The 15,173-nt window shown below is 37.3% G+C and overlaps 1 protein-coding gene across 1 annotated transcript in view; it reads left to right on the plus strand.

Moving 5' to 3' along the window:
* Positions 1–892: 892 nt before the first annotated feature.
* Tango10 (transport and golgi organization 10) overlaps positions 893–15,173 on the plus strand; it is a 53,730-nt gene continuing 39,449 nt past the window's right edge. Inside the window, exons 1-4 of the mRNA XM_089639558.1 lie at positions 893–1,014; positions 1,117–1,213; positions 5,689–5,829; positions 12,331–12,510. Coding sequence (XP_089495684.1) covers positions 992–1,014; positions 1,117–1,213; positions 5,689–5,829; positions 12,331–12,510 — 441 coding nt within the window. The 5' untranslated portion in view covers positions 893–991. The remainder of the gene's footprint in view (positions 1,015–1,116; positions 1,214–5,688; positions 5,830–12,330; positions 12,511–15,173) is intronic.

Consider the following 15,173-nt stretch of genomic DNA (forward strand, 5'->3'; position numbering starts at 1 on the left):
CGAGAAAAAATAGAAGCCGCGGGGTGAAAGAGTCGGATGCGTGGAAAGGGTGATGTTTGAAAAATGTCAAAACCTGCTTAATTTTTTTGATGACATGCCCATTTTCTGTCTCATCAAAACCCAAAAGAGCCGTTTTAATTGCATTACAATACAAAATAAAATAGTGCATTATACTATAAGTTGCAAACAAATCATTTCAAAAGTTTGTCATACAAGATGGCTGTCAGGAAATTTCCCCTCACCGTAGATCGTTGACCTAAAAGCCGTGGACGGAGCAGTTTGACAACAGTTTGAAGCCACGGGGTGAGGGTAAGATGTATGGAAATGCCAATATCCACTTGTTTTTTTAATTACATATCCCATTCCTTGTGGCATCAAATACTCCAAAAAATCATAAATCGATATAACTTTCTTAACAACAGAAAAATAAAACAATAATAGTTTATTATGAACCACTTTGCATACAAATAAGTTCTAAAGTAGTCCTACAAGGTGGCTGCCCGGCAATTCCCCCTCACCCTAGATTTGACTTCAAAGCCATTCATACAAAATCCCACTAATACTCTGTTCAGGGCTTTTTAGGTCCATGCCTTAGATTTGGCTTCAATGCGATTCATAAAAAATCGCACTAATGATCTGTGCCCATTAACCATTAACCACTAATGACCTGTGCCCTGTAACCACTCAACGTTGCCACTGTAGCGGGACGCTAAGCCAAGATCTGCCGTGCGCAGAGAACAAGCAGCACTCAGTTCTTGTCGATTCCTGACCGACCCGTGTGACTTCGGCCTATGACTAATAGCTAAAGGTTCGAGTGCAGGGAGAGTAAGGTAAATACTTTGAGAGTAAGGTAAATAAAACATCATAATGGCAGCACTGGAATTCTAATGTCAAAAAGAAACAAAAAAAAATCTCACATGAAAAGACTTCAGAAATATATTTTGTAAATAGTTTTTATTTGTGGTTTAGTTAGTGCTACATTTCTATTGTAATGGCTAACAATGTTACCGGAGAGTAAGCAAAATATATTTATTGATTAAAGTAATACTATCTTATCGTTTCATAAGTTACAAAGATAATGAAATGGCATTTTACGGTATTTTTGCATATTTGCAGGCAATTCGGTGATGTTAGGCCACAGGATGCTTCTCCAGGAACATCCACAGAAACTCAAAAGGACCCGTCTGCCCCAGACGCGGTGGGAGCAATTGAGGTATTTGCGCAATATAATTATTAAAATAACAGACACCCTATTTGATATTAGTACCATTATCTCCATAAATAAACCACTCAATTAGCACTTATGGAACTTGCTGTCTAGCAGTGCCCTCACTGTTTTTGCGCTAAAATTGTCAAATTAAGCCAAATCTCGACGGTATGAGAAGTAATTATGAACTTACCTTGGGGCAAACGTATTATGCTTCATTTTAGTTGAAATAATAAAGGAAAAACATGGAAAAAAACAGAAAATAGTTTGAGATAGACATTTATTAACAAATTATAAGCGGCCATGTTGATTTCTAATGTTGTAATTATTTTTACAAGTTTACTATACTACCTAACCTAACCTAACCAGTGGGATATTTTGATAAATATGTCGGTAAAATTTCGATCGCGCTGGCCTCGCTTATTATGAATATTTTTTAAATAAAACCTTTAGATTCACCTTAATTACTGTATAACACAACTTTTTGCATTTGTGATACAAAAGAAAGTGCCCCCTTTATAGCGCCTGCTCGCGTCAAGGCAAGAAAAACATCCCAGTTTTCAAGTAGTTTAGCGACTACGCTAGGTTTGTGTAACATGGTTTGTGATTCAAAAGAAAGTGTCCCCTTAATCCCGCCTGCTCGCGTCAAGGCAAGAAAAACATCCCAGTTTTCAATTAGTTTAGCGGCTACGCTAGGTTTGTGTAACATGGTATATATATGTATATATATCTCAAAAACCATGTTACACAAACCTAGCGTAGCCGCTAAACTATTTGAAAACTGGGATGTTTTTCTTGCCTTGACGTGAGCAGGCGGTATAAAAGGGACACTTTCTTTTGAATCACAAACCATGTTACACATTTTCAAACCATTTTCCACCGCCCCGAATGCAAAAAGTTGTGTCGTACAGTAATTAAGGTGAATCTAAAGGTTTTATCTAAAAAATATTCATAATAAGCGAGGCCAGCGCGATCGAAATTTTACCAATATGTCATATTTATTTTGAGTGTAAAAATGAAACGAAGTGAAATTTGTTCTAAGTGAAAGCTTTGCACCTGAGAACAATACCACGGGCACAGTTTGAGATCATCAGGAATTTGTAATTATGTCGGGAAAGTGTTAAATTTTATTGGGCACTCGTAGTCAGCGTATACCATTAAAAAACTTACAAATTCTTAGTTTTTTACATATTTATAATGTCGCGGACTCAGAAGGTGAAAAGTTTCTGACTTTATGGATGTGACTGTCGAAAAAGGTGATCTGAACCGTGATCAATCATGTGGTAGTCCATTCCATGCTTTAGGTCCTGACGCTCACCAAACTTAGTATCCGGTGTGCGCTTTGGTTCCTTCAACCTTTCGATAGCTGATGACGCTGCTGACCTAAGGGTTGACTACCGTGCCATTCTATTAAGTGATTGAAATTCAGAGCTTGAACAGGATTCTTTCAGGACATTTGAGCCGGTGAAGATTTTTGAGATGCTCTGAAATATGGGAATATTCAGATACGCCGGTGATAAGTCTTGCCACAGCGTTGAAAACCGATTGCAATTTGTTGATTTGGTACCTGGGGAGACTGAGCATATATTTCATTGCAATAATCTAGTGGTATAAACAATAAGTTACAATATAATACAATAAGAATATATATATATAATAAGAATTTATTTATCTCCTCTGTTGGCAGGTTTCTCCTCACTGCTTTAATTTACCTTAGTTGAAAGAACCCTGTGCTTACAGTTCTGTTCACATGAGTGTTAACCCTTAAATGCATACTGTTGTAAAACTGCAACATACCGTTCAAACCACCTTTAACTCTTTGGTGTATACTTAATGCATGCCGTTTTAGAATTATCAAGTTCACGGTAAAATATTTTATCGAGTGGCATCACCTTTTTTTTCTTTCGCGAATGTCAAATGTCACTTTTTCTTTAACAAAGTGAAGATTCTCGAAAATTGGTTGGAGGTTAGAATTACAGTTTGGTTTTGCTGTTATTATTTTGATTTTCTTAGGTAAGTAGATAGAATAATACAATACTTATATGTAATAACTCGTATTTTTCCGGTACACTTATTAGTTTTGAGAAATTTTTTTAGGTTTTTTATTTTTTTTTCATACGTAAATTGTTCATATTATTTTTTATTAAATACATGGTGTTGTAAATCTGCAACAATTTTTTTTTAATCAAATATCATTAAAAAATTACAAAAAAAATAAATTCTTTATATTTCCTTGCATATGCATGTAAATATCTACAAAATATATTTTTTTCCAGAAAAATTGATAAATCATGCATTTAAGGGTTAAAGGAAAAATCACAGTAGATCAAGACACCCAGTAGTTTGATACATGTCTTTGGAGTGATGTCACTTCCTGAAATGGTTATTGGGGAGTTACCAATGTTATGCTGACAACTGCTTTTGGCCGTCCAGAGAACATCAGTCTTTGACCGATTCAGCTTCAATCTGTTTGAGGTCATCCAGCGAGTAATTGCTTCTAGACACTCAGTTATGTGAATTTTCAGACTGTCTATTTCTTCTGGTAAGCAGTAAAAATAAACCTTCTGGTCATCAGCGTAGCAGTGGGATAGAAGACCAAATGATTAAATTATTTTAGCAACACTATTTGTGAGAACGATGCAGATAGTGGGACCCAAACGGACACCTGGGGTACTCCAGGTGAAAGGGTTGCATAATTTGATTGGTTTTGGCCCACCTTCACGGCATGTAAACAGTTGCTTAAATACAATGTCCGCCGGTTCTTAACTCTACCGTTTAAACCAAATGATTCTTCTAGTTGTTATAAGAAAATCGTGATAAACCGTGTCAAAAGCGGCACTCAAGTCAAAGACTGAAAGGAGTTTACCTGACTAGATACTATATTTTTGTGATATAGATAACATATCACAAAAAATATATCTAAGTTCCCACTTGTAGACCACGGAAATTACAATCTGGGGAGTCAAGCACGTAAATTTTAAAAAGGTGTAAAGGAGTAAGCGAGTATAAAGATGTAAATGATAAAGGATTAATATTTATGAAAATACCTAAGATATCATTTTAAATTTTCATGGCCAAAAGTATTAATTTTTAGGTTACTATGCCGTGCTGCGCTTCCTCCTTGTGGAGTGTAAATCCATAAGCCGCTGGATCAAATCCGGCTCGAAGGACCACAAACAATGGAGTCGCAAATATTGTATGCGAATCTGTTTGTGGTTTTATTGTGGACTGTAATCAATATTTGACACAACTATTGGGGTAGCTGTGGTTAACAGTTAGAATTGGAATCGAATTCTGACTTTCCCTTGGTGTTTTCAATTTATACAGGGTGTCCGGAAACTCGTAGTACAAGCGGGAAACTGGTGAATCTACATCACATTTGGAGTCGATTTTGTAGTATATTTTTTTTTCATTTGAGCTTTCGTTATCGAGTAAATCGAGTTTGAAGTTGATTTTTTTTTTTTTTTTTTTTTTTTTTTAAATCAAATTCTTATAAATTATTACTGAAGATCAAAGTACCCAACTAATTAAAACTATTTGAAAGTAAAACAAATGAAGAAACTCGGATCTGAAGCATTATTTTGAAATCACCCTTCATTTAACCCGGTGTAATCATAAAATATTTCTGCTCTGCAGGGTTAAAACATCTGTTTTAACCCTACATTTTTTGAAAATGCTCAAATCAAAAAACTTTATGTTTTTTTGGGTTCCCCATGTGGTGTAGATTCTCCAGTTTCCCGCTTGTACTACGAGTTTCCGGACACCGTGTATAATGGACTTGAGGGAGACTGCTTGGTCGACACTACACAAGCTTCCGTAATAGACTCAAATTAAATGCACTGAAGGGACATGTTCACTGCACCGGTTTTCTTAACTGACTCGTAATTTATAAATAAATAGTTGCAATGTCATCGAATGTAGGTACAGGTAACAGGTAATGTAGGTGGGAAATGGGTAATTGGGTAGAGGAATACAGGAACATGTGTTAAAGGGAATTGCATTAACAGCCAAAGTTGAAAATATATTACACATTAGCTGTATCCCGCCACGTGTTGCTGTGGCTAAGTCTGTTGTGCAGATAGAGAAATAATAGCGCATGTTTCTTTTACGTCCAACAGATGGCGCTGTTTGTCAAAAAAAAGCATGTTTGTCCAACAGATTGCGCTGTTTTTCACAGGTGACATCTATATAAAAACATACACATTCGAATGCAACGTTGTGTCAAAATTTCAAAGCAATCGGTTAAAAACTTGCACAGATTTAAGATTTTGAACATGCGAAGATTAATATTTTTATTTATATAGATAGATTGGTGAATATATTGATAGTAGAGGTAGGTATAATGTTATTATGGCGATAAGGAGAAACTTTTGTCGGTTCCCTCGTACTCATTTGACTGTATGTAAAATAGCATGATGACGTAAAATGGGTACAAACAAAGAAATTTCATACACATGTATCTATGTTTCAATAACTTTTAGGTGGACAACTCGGGCAGCGTTCTCATCAAGATAGCGACACTTTATGCGGAGCAGCTGATGAGTGACATCAACCTGGTGGTGGGCGGAGTGAGCTACCCAGCACACAGACTTATACTGTGCGCCACCAGTGAAGTTTTTCAGGTATTATTTATTATTACTACCTACCATATACCTACATATAAACCATCTCAGAAGGCTAAACGAGATTGAAGAGAGTATAGTATAGTAAATTTTTCAAACAAAAATTTTCATAGACAACTCATGCACCTAATTAGATGTCTAAATAGATTCAAAATAAATTAAATTATCAATATGTATCTTGCAAATTTATCATGGAACGTAATTTGAAAGCAGACGATTCCCGCCCGAAAATACGTAACTTTCTTGAACTACGTTGTGTAATATTTTAAATCGAGCCGCTATCAATAACACCCCTTACGTAGATGGCGATAAGGTTTAAATTCCCGCTTAACACCATCCGCCTGTTTTGATTTATGCAAGAAAAAAACATGGCCAAAAAGTGCCTTTTATTTTATTTTGTGGATGTTAAGGGGTAAATTTTTAATTTTTTTCCGATCATTTTATAAGTAACTTAATTTTCCACATTATACAATAAAATCATAACCGAAAATGGGTTCGTAAGTAGGAGATTTTGAACTTCAAAGCAGTTTTCATAGGCCTTAAACATTATTTTTTTCTGGGCTTATAAAAAGACTTATCTAAAAAATATCGATTATTTCAAAGGCCAAGATGTATTCTACTCACAGTATTTAATTAAAGCATCTGAAAAATTTCCAGGCGACCAAATTTTCAAACCAAAAACACATGATTTTGAATTACTACGTAGTGCATCGCCTTAAGTATTATTTGTCACGAGAGAATTTAATGGTATGTCCCCACGGTATCTGAAATTGCCCACGAGAAAGAAGCGCAAAGAATGTACTCTAGTGCTTAAAGGAACTTCTCGGAATATCCCCATGTGCGCATTAGGCTCTGCGCACTGAGAATGCATCAAATGACTGACGAAACACACGCTCGGCGTCGGCTGGTCGCTAGTAGTTGCTGGAAAACGATCCAGAATAATTTTTTTATTATACTTCGACAAATTTTAATTGCTTTTATGCAAAGAATTCATTCATTTTGGTGTAAACAAAGCATCAACTGTTTATTTTTAAGTAGGTTTCGGGAATATGTCACCTTGGTTGAGCAGGGTTCTAACTTCACGTAACCTTATAAGTAAATTTTATTTGATTAATTTATGTTATTTCACAACTAACTCATTTAAAATAATATGTAGTATATTTGTGGCACGTTCCAGAGTGGAAGATGCTCTCAGTATCGCTCTGATGAAAATACTGAAACGTTGCTTGAAATAGCTTTAGCCGTGTTTGGTGACCAGATCTTTTATTATTATTATTATTATTTTTTAAATACCAATTTAATTTTAAATAAATTTTAGATACCTCGGGAGCATTCTGAAATTCCATGATATTTCACCGTGTCGTTGGGAATTGTAGGTAAAAACATATTGAAACCTGAAGCTTGATGCTAGAACTTCGTCATACAAGTATTTAAAATTCAACTCAGATGGCTCTGAAAATTATTTTGGCTATAGAAATAAGTAAAAGAGGTGGTTTTGCATTCAAAGGTTATTTATGAAATAAATGTAATTTAGAACCTTGTCCAATCAAGGTGACGATTACCTGGTGGAGATTGTCCCCACTGTCCCCCTGCAAAGAATCACCACTGGCTACTAGTGTTTACTTTTCACTCCCAACAGCCGCATGTGTAAGGTGTGTGTGTGTATGTGAGGTGAAAGTCTCCTGTTAATGATATCACTTGCTCCTTTGGTGAGCTTCTACCCAACAAATTAGGACGAAAATTTAAGTCCTATCTAAAAATTTTATCAATAAAACTCTGTCAAAGTGATCTTTGATATAAAGACTTATGCTGAGGTGACTGTGTTCTGTTGATAGTCACCCTCAGTGAGTTTCTATCTATATTGGGTAGTTGAGTGGTTCGTTTGCATTAAGCACAAACGAAAGTGTTTTTATTTATTTATTTATAATGTATTACAAAAAATATGGTAAGTAACACATTATTCCCAATGAGTTGAGATAAAACTCATTACGGGAAGTACAGACACATAAAATACATTTTACAAGGATATTACACTTTTAAAAAAAAAATACAACATATTGAAAAGGAAAAGAAAAATAAATAAAAAAGGAAAAATACATTGTTAAGAATAGAGATTTTAGAAATACTGAGAGACATCTATACACATGAAACATAGTAAACCAACATATGAAAGCGAGCGAAAATTCACTGGTTTAAAAACATTTTCAGGAAATAATCTTTAAGCGTTTTAACTAATATTTTTTTGTTAGTTACTGATTGCTTTATTTCATTAGGTAATGCATTGTATTGTCTATATGCAATATATTGTAATGAGTTAATACCAAATTTTGTTGTGTGGGTAGACGATGCTAGGTGTATTAGATTTTGGGACCGTGTTTTGTGCTGGTGTATGTCTGAATTAAATGCTGGTTTGATGTTAGTGTGTGAGGATCTATGTATGATTTGTAATATTGTACAAGTGATATTGTATTTAGGTAGAACCGTAAAAGGAAGTATGTTTGTCTTTAAATATATATCTTTGATATGTGTATCCCACGGTAGACGGTAGATATTCCTTATTGCTCGATTTTGAATCACTTGTATTTCTGATATTTGTTTTTTAGTAATAGTGCCCCAGATACTAACTAAATAACTCAGATGGGAGTGAATCATCGCATAGTATGTGGCCCGTAGTAGAGATGTAGAGAGAAGACCTTGGAGTCGGTACAGTACGCCGGTTATTGGGGATATTTTAGATTTCACATGCTCAACATGGGAATTCCACGAAAGTTTAGAGTCTATTAATAGCCCTAAATATTTCGTGACTTCTATATTTTGGAGCTTCTCAGTTCCAAGTGTGATATTCATGGGCACATAATCCTTATTACCGAAAGTTAGGTAGTGCGTTTTTTTTATATTGAGGCTCAATTTATTAATACGCAGCCAATTAGCTAGAATTGAGACATCTACATTCATTTGAGACTCCAGGTCACTCAGGCTTGTACTGTGATAATAGATTACAGTGTCATCCGCATAAAGTTGGAGGTTTCCAGAGATACCACATTTAGTTATGTCATTGACATATAGCAAGAAAAGCAGAGGCCCAAGAGTTGATCCCTGTGGCACTCCACATGTGATTTTACCTAAGCCACTCGAGACACCTTTGACTTCAACAAGACAAAATCTATCATCTAAGTAGCTTCGGAGAAGATTTAGGGGCTTCCCAACAATTCCCAAATATTCCAATTTCTTTAAGAGTATTTCATGATCGACCGTATCAAAGGCTTTTTTGAGATCTATAAATATGGCTGCCACATATTCACCCTGGTCTATATACTGTTGAAGGTTGGAGATAAAATCAAAGGCGGCACATTGGGTACTAGAATTTTTCCGAAAGCCATATTGTTGTGGTGTAAGGATATTATTCGCAGATATGTATTTTAGGAGTCTATCTTTGATTATGGTCTCAAATACTTTTGAAAAAACCGATAGAAGTGATATAGGACGGTAGTTAGAGATACATGTTTTACAGTCTCCTTTGTGTATAGGTATTATCTTCGCTAACTTTAATTCATTTGGAAACTTTCCCGAGGACAGTGACCAATTAAAAAGTTCTGTAAGGTGACCCGCTAATTCTTCTTTACAAGTCTTAAGAACTGATGGTGTTACGCCATCGAGTCCCGGTGCTGCTTTCAGCTTAGTTTTAGAGATGATCCTCAGTACCTCATCTTTGTTTGTCCTAGCCATGTACAAGGATTGGCAAGCCTTCGGTTCCACAAATACGGTATTACAGTCATCCGGGAATGACGGAATGGTAGCTGCTAGCTTTTTTCCTATTGAGAGAAAAAACTCATTAAATGCGGATGCTATTTAGCTCGGATCCTTAATTACGCAGTCATTTACCACGAGGGATTCTATTTCGTTAGTTGGTTTATGTGTTCGGTTTGATAGAATAGAGTTTATGATTTTCCAGGTTTTAGTGGGGTTATTTTGGTTTTGTTGAAAGCTGTTCGCATAATATTTGTGTTTTAGATTTCGCCTATAATTAGTAATGGTATTTCTCAATCTCTTTTTAAGTGTTACAAGAGTAAGATTACCAGGGTCTTGTTTCCACTGCTTGTGAATCTGGTTTCGTTCTTTGATTAATGTATTTAATTTGGAATCAAACCACGGAGTATTCAGTTGTACCCGACTTCTTAATCCTGTTTTTGGTGTAGTTGTACCTGATTCTATTGCCTTTTTAATGTGATAATTGAAACTTTTAAAAGGGTCTTCTGAGTTGCTTAAGTTGATCGTGAAATTGTTATCAAGAAGATAGGATTTTACTGACATACTGTTGATGATAGGTCTCGTAATTCGGGATTTGGTTCTATTATTAAAACATTTTTTTAAGTTGTTCTTATAATCAACAATAAGTATATTATGGTCACTAAGTGGATCATCAATATTCGATATAGTAGTCTGAATGTTTTGCCTATTTGATAAGATGTGATCTATTAAGGTGCAGCTTGTATCAGTGACTCTCGTGGGAAATGTTTTGTTTTGTATTGAAAAATTGTAAGATTGTAAGATGTTGCAAAAATTTAATGAAGAGTGTGTGGATATGGATATGTCAATGTTAAAGTCTCCGAATATTAATGTATCTTGTCTACTTTCGTTCAGTATTTTTTCTAGATGTATTAGAAAATCCTGCATATTTGTGTTGGGTTTTCGATAGATAGCATAGATGTTAACTGGTTTCCTATCACTGCTACTAAGCGTTATACCTAAAAAGGAATTTTCATTTGAGAAATTTTCAATAATTGCACACTTCATAGTATCAATCACATATATTGCTACGCCGCCTCCTCCTTCGTTGGGGCGAGAAGCAAAAACACTTTTGTAACCATTCAGGGAGTAAAACTTTTCCTCTCCAATCTTAAGCCACGTTTCCGTAATGACGAGCACGTGTACAATGTACCGCGAACTTCTTACTTTTTCTTCGATCTCATCAAACTTATTACGGATGCTTCTCGCGTTCATATACATTATTCGTAGACAGTTCGTCACGGGATTATAATTTTCGATGGTGAGGCACTTATGCTCATGTATGTTACACTCCATAATCTATAGTTGCAAGGTCGTTCTTGAGTGCAGCGATGTAGGCCGGGCAGTTGTCCCTATCTCCAGTTGAGTGATCAGCAGGCTTACCAAATCTGGTGCATGTCACGCAAACTGGTTTGATGGTGGAATTTGGGCAGGACTCACCAGTATGATTCTGTTGAGCACAATGTCCACATGTGGGTTTGGTATCTCTGCAATACTTGTATGAGTGACCAATCATGTGGCATTTGGTGCAGACAGTAAGGCCAATAAAATCTCGGACGCGGCAAATAGTCCAGCTTATAAATACTTTCTCTTGCTCGACTAGAAATTTACGTACGGTAGCGGGTACTGCGTAGATACGGTGACAAGCGTTACCTGTGCGAGCACCAGCCAGGTGACTTAGTTTACAGCCTGCAATAGTTTCTTCAATGTCTTCAACGTTGGGAATACCAGTGAGAGCCATCCTTAAAAAATCTTCGTCGGTCAGGTCCCGGGGAACATTAAAGAATATCAGTCTCGGTAGACGCTTTGATGGTAGTCGGGCCATCAGTTTGCTCGAGTTGTCGAAGCAAGGTGCATTTAATAGCTTTTGTTGTTCGCCCGTGGTTGCCGTATTGATCAAGATACCTTTATTTCTTATTTTTTTTATTCCCGTGACCCGAACGCCTAGTTCAGATGGCCGAATTGTATCTTCAATCATTTTTTTCGTACCGTCACTGTCCTTTGTGGCGTCCGCATCCGTTGGAAAGATGCAAACGGCAGGTTTTGGTGGTCCGACGCGATGTCCTTGTTGAGTGATTGGTGGGGGTTGGTGAGCATCATATGGCTGTTTTCGGGCGATGTCAGCAAAAGAGAGGGTAGCCTCCGTTGCCACTGCCACTCTCCGCATTACAGGCCCGAGATCAGACTCTAATTGTATGATTTTTTGCTCAAGGTGCCTTTTTTCCCTCTTCTCGTGGCGTATTTTTATTTCTGCCATTCTAAGTTGTGCTGTAACTGTAGCTAAATCCGCACGCATCGTCTCGCGCTCCAACAACAGCTGAGATACGGATCTGAAAACTTCCGATACGTTTCTAGCGATCCTCAGCTGCTGGTCTTTTGAGACCTTAGATTGCTTCTCTGCTAACACAAGTTGAAGAGCTGTCAAATGTGCTTGGGTTTCATTGAGCACATCTACTCCTGAAGCGCAAGGATATTCCACTTCGGTGACGTCCGAGCCTTTGGATGACGTAACCGAGCTGTTTTCATCCGCATCCTCAATCGTGACGCACTTTCCTCCTATATCCTCTGGACTAGGAGACATCATGGTGCTTATGTGTCGTTTTTTAGGACGATTCATTATTAAACACAGTGTTTTGTTCGCAGTGTTTTCAATGCTTGCTTGCTATGTGCCCCTGATATTGGTTTATCTAAGTTTTATTATTGCCATGTTTCTAGGTTATGCTGATGAATCGGGAATGGTCTGAGTGGTGTGAGAGTGCCATAGAGCTGAAGGAGACGCAGCAATGCGCCGAAGTCTTTCCGCACTTTCTACGCTACTTCTACACCGGCCAAATCCTCATCTCTCAGAAGACAGTGTTGCCAGTGCTGTCCTTGGCAGACAAGTATAATGTTAAGGTAGGTACTTTATTTTTATGTAGAAAAGAAGTTTATTTTTTTAACATTATTTTGAGGGTGTGAAAAGAGTAGGGACAATCTAATCTGTCTACTTTTGGGCAACTACCTAAAATTATAAATGTGCTCTATTTTTGTCACGTGATATCACAAATGCTTTGCAACTTGAATTTTGTGCTGTTAGGCTCTTCTACCACAAGGATATGCATCCAATACTCGACGTTTCAAGTATTTCAACAACTACCGCCATACATTTGTGAGGAGTTTGGTACACGAGCACACGTTGTTGATATTTTGCAAACTCTTCAGTGACGCCAGTCTCCCGCGACCACCCGGGTTTGGGTGTTCCCACTCATGTCGTCGAGACTGTATACATGGCGTCACTAGTGCCAGACATTTTGTAACAAAATGTGTGCTTTAGGTTAATGCTAGAAACAAAACTGTTGACAAAAAATTACAGATTATAAAAATGACAGCTATAATAGCTGTTTGGTTGTGTGTGAGTTTATGAAAGCATCCTAGTTTTGGCGTTTCGAGGATTAAACAATGATTGGTGGCGACACAGGTCTCATGATTTCAGTAGCGACGTGTATAGACCTTGTGCGACAAGTTGTTTGCAACGTGAGTACACGACATGAGTATTGAATACTTAAATATACTTATAGAAGAAGGGTCTAAGTCTGCATGCGTCATGTGCATACAATTAAGAAAGTTGTTATGAAAATAACATACGATTTTCACTCTAAGTAAGAACCTGTCAAATCTGTGATTTATCTTGTCTATTGTTTATGCTCTGGCAACTTAGAACTTTAACAGGAAGTGAGAAGAAATTCAAGATGGTGGCACTTCCCGGCCGGTCACAGGAGAGACAGGCTGTCCGGTCGGGGGGTCAATTATTATTTCTGGAGGTCTGAGGCTCTAATCGAAAGTTATTTCATGGATTTGCGATTAATACCGAAATGTTCAGTTTGTGCTTCGAGATTAGAAGTCTAGTCATATTTCCCGCGAGTGGAATTCGCCCCGGGTGGCGTGAATAATGAAAACGTTTTTACCATGCGTGGCCATGGTGGTAATCCGAGTTTATTCAAGCGATCGGTGATTATTTCTGCCGATAATCTGTTTTCGCCGTGTGCATTTTGATTCAGAGCATTATTAAGTTCCACCTTGCCTTCGTGGAAGGGCAACTTACGGATTAACCGTCTACTCAGGGCTGGACCACACTGGGCCGTAGGCCAGCCACATTCTGATGCCGTCTACTCCTCTTGGCTGGACCACACTGGGCCGTAGGCCAGCCACATTCTGATGCCGTCTACTCCTCTTGGCTGGACCACACTGGGCCGTAGGCCAGCCACATTCTGATGCCGTCTACTCCTACTGGCTGGACCACACTGGGCCGTCGGCCAGCCACATCCTGATGCTGCCGTCCTCTAGCTACATGGCTGATTCATCTACTCCGCCATTCGCGGCACTCAGTGTTCGTTCCTCATAACTAAATACGTTCTTATTATTTTAGACAGGGTAGATAGATTCTACGTTCTGGTCGATGGGGGTAAGTTTTCACCTTTTTTGTATTTCTCTGTGAAATTTATCAAATATAATTTGTTACGGCCAGTCCAAAGTTTATCCAGATTACTTTCATTCTACAACCTTGCAACTTCCTTTCAAACATCATGTAGATGGGATATATTTTTCCCCGCCCTGAATGGAGAATTATGCTCTACCGTCGGTAGGTCGGTTTGGCGAGCTCTTTTCCAGTTCAACCACTGGAAGGGACTCTGGCGCGTTGGCCCTCAAAGACCAACAAAGTCAAACTTGGCCACCCACTATTCATTCATATTAACAGTCAATAATGTACTTAGAAAAACCACACACAATAACAGCCTATTAACGCATCTATGGGCTAAGTAAGTATCGTAACATTGTGTCAAATACTTATTCATAACATGGCGCATCAACGTGGTTGGTTCGTATTTGTTCTTATTATTTGATTTTGAGTCGAAGTTGCAAGCATTTTAGTAATCATGTGTATTTGTTTTGTTTCGACGTGTCTCACATAAAACATAACCTATAAATGTTATTAGGTACATAAATGTCAGTCAACAGTGCGAACTTATTAAAGTGCCATCAGTGCAACCAACATAAATAACGATTTGTACGCATTATTATAATTTATTTTTATTTTACGGGCAATATTATTTTATTTTACGGGCAACACAATACTATGTGTCAACTTGACAGCTAGGAATGTCAAGCGTAAACAAACATCGCGATTTTGACAACAACTGTCAAAATAATAATACACTTTGAAAGTTTCGATAATTATGTTATGCAACCAATACTATACAGTGCTTATAAGTGCATTTAATTATATATTTGCCTCGCGGGAGTACAATATATTCATAGCTATCGTCATTAGCTAATTTATAATCATTTTGTATTCAATACTTGCGGTTTTATAATTAAACTTTTCAAGATGTCGACCTTAATAGATAACATCAATGGTAAAACGAAGGAGGAATTGTCTTCGGACCTTTTATCCAGAAATATTACACCGGACAGTACATTAGAGGAAATGCGAACTCAGGCCAGAAGGCATAACAAAAATATTAAGATTTCAAGAGTTTTAGAGCATCACGAGGGGAATGTTAACCCAGACAATGACAACG

The sequence above is a fragment of the Hesperophylax consimilis genome, chromosome 14 (assembly GCF_061612785.1).
Source record: "Hesperophylax consimilis isolate HC1 chromosome 14, BYU_Hcon_1.0, whole genome shotgun sequence".
In the NCBI taxonomy this organism is placed as follows: domain Eukaryota; kingdom Metazoa; phylum Arthropoda; class Insecta; order Trichoptera; family Limnephilidae; genus Hesperophylax; species Hesperophylax consimilis.